This window comes from Myotis brandtii, unplaced genomic scaffold (assembly GCF_000412655.1).
Source record: "Myotis brandtii unplaced genomic scaffold, ASM41265v1 scaffold986, whole genome shotgun sequence".
Taxonomy (NCBI): domain Eukaryota; kingdom Metazoa; phylum Chordata; class Mammalia; order Chiroptera; family Vespertilionidae; genus Myotis; species Myotis brandtii.
In genome coordinates, this window is record NW_005372102.1 from 444946 (window position 1) to 445883 (window position 938).

Consider the following 938-nt stretch of genomic DNA (forward strand, 5'->3'; position numbering starts at 1 on the left):
GAGTCGGATGGCCGTGCACACCTTCTCCGGGGGGACCCTGGTCACGAACTGCACCAGGGAGGGGCTGTAGGTGTCCACCATGGTGACGCACTGCTGGACGATGGACGCGGGCATCACGGAGCACACGCGCTCCAGCGCCTGGCTGATGAGGACCTCGGTGCTGTTGGAGTCCAGCCACTGGTCCAGCTCCTGGACCACCTGCAGGCACACCTCGCAGGTCAGGCCGGCCTGCATCTGCAGCTCCATCCTCTTCCCCGCGGACAGCGGCTCCAGCGGGGGGACCACGAGCTCGGCGGGCACCTGCAGCTCCTCGCAGAAGCCGCCCTTCTCGCAGGTCTCCTCGGGCAGGACCAGCTTCAGCATGTGCTCCCCGGGGCCGAGGAAGCGCAGGATGTAGTCCCTGCAGATGAGAGCCAGGTCGGGCCCCAGGGACTTGCACTGCTCCCGCGTGACCACGTCGGCCAGCGCGGACACGTTGGAGCCCACTTCGTCCTGGAGCCGGGTGACCAGCCGGACGCAGTCCTGGCACACGGGGTCCTCAGGGATCGGCGGGAGGTGGAAGCTGAGCGGCCCGTTGGCCATGAACGGGGCCACCAGCTCGGACGTGTCCTCCTCGGAGAGTGGCCCCGGGGTGGCCGGGAGGCTCTGCAGCGGCTGGCAGAGGGTGAGCGCAGTGCATACCTGTGGGGGGGCGCTGCCCGGGCCCCCCTCGAGCATGCTGAGGATGGCCGAGCCGTGGGCGTCCACCATCTCCTTGCATTTGGCCGAAGAGTCCTGGCTGGGAAGCCACTCACAGGTCTTCGTCACCAAAGCCAGGACGTCGGCATCTGTGGTGTTGGGGTTCGCGCCGTTGCCGGCAGCAGCCACCACATCCAGGCAGACGTCACAGGGCAAGGTCCTGGCGCTGGGCTTGCTCCAGACGGCACTCCGGCAGTGCC

General features: G+C 68.6%; 2 protein-coding genes across 2 annotated transcripts in view; one reads left to right on the top strand and one right to left on the bottom strand.

The window, feature by feature from the left end:
• Positions 1-936, bottom strand: part of PSAPL1 (prosaposin-like 1) — a gene marked incomplete at its 5' end in the record, with an annotated part of 1404 nt that extends 468 nt beyond the window's left edge. The window contains one exon of the mRNA XM_005886450.2: positions 1-936. Within this exon, the coding sequence (XP_005886512.1) occupies positions 1-936 (936 nt within the window).
• The window catches only part of SORCS2 (sortilin-related VPS10 domain containing receptor 2), a gene marked incomplete at its 5' end in the record, with an annotated part of 307756 nt that overhangs the window by 170419 nt on the left and 136399 nt on the right, over positions 1-938 (top strand). The window lies entirely within an intron of this gene.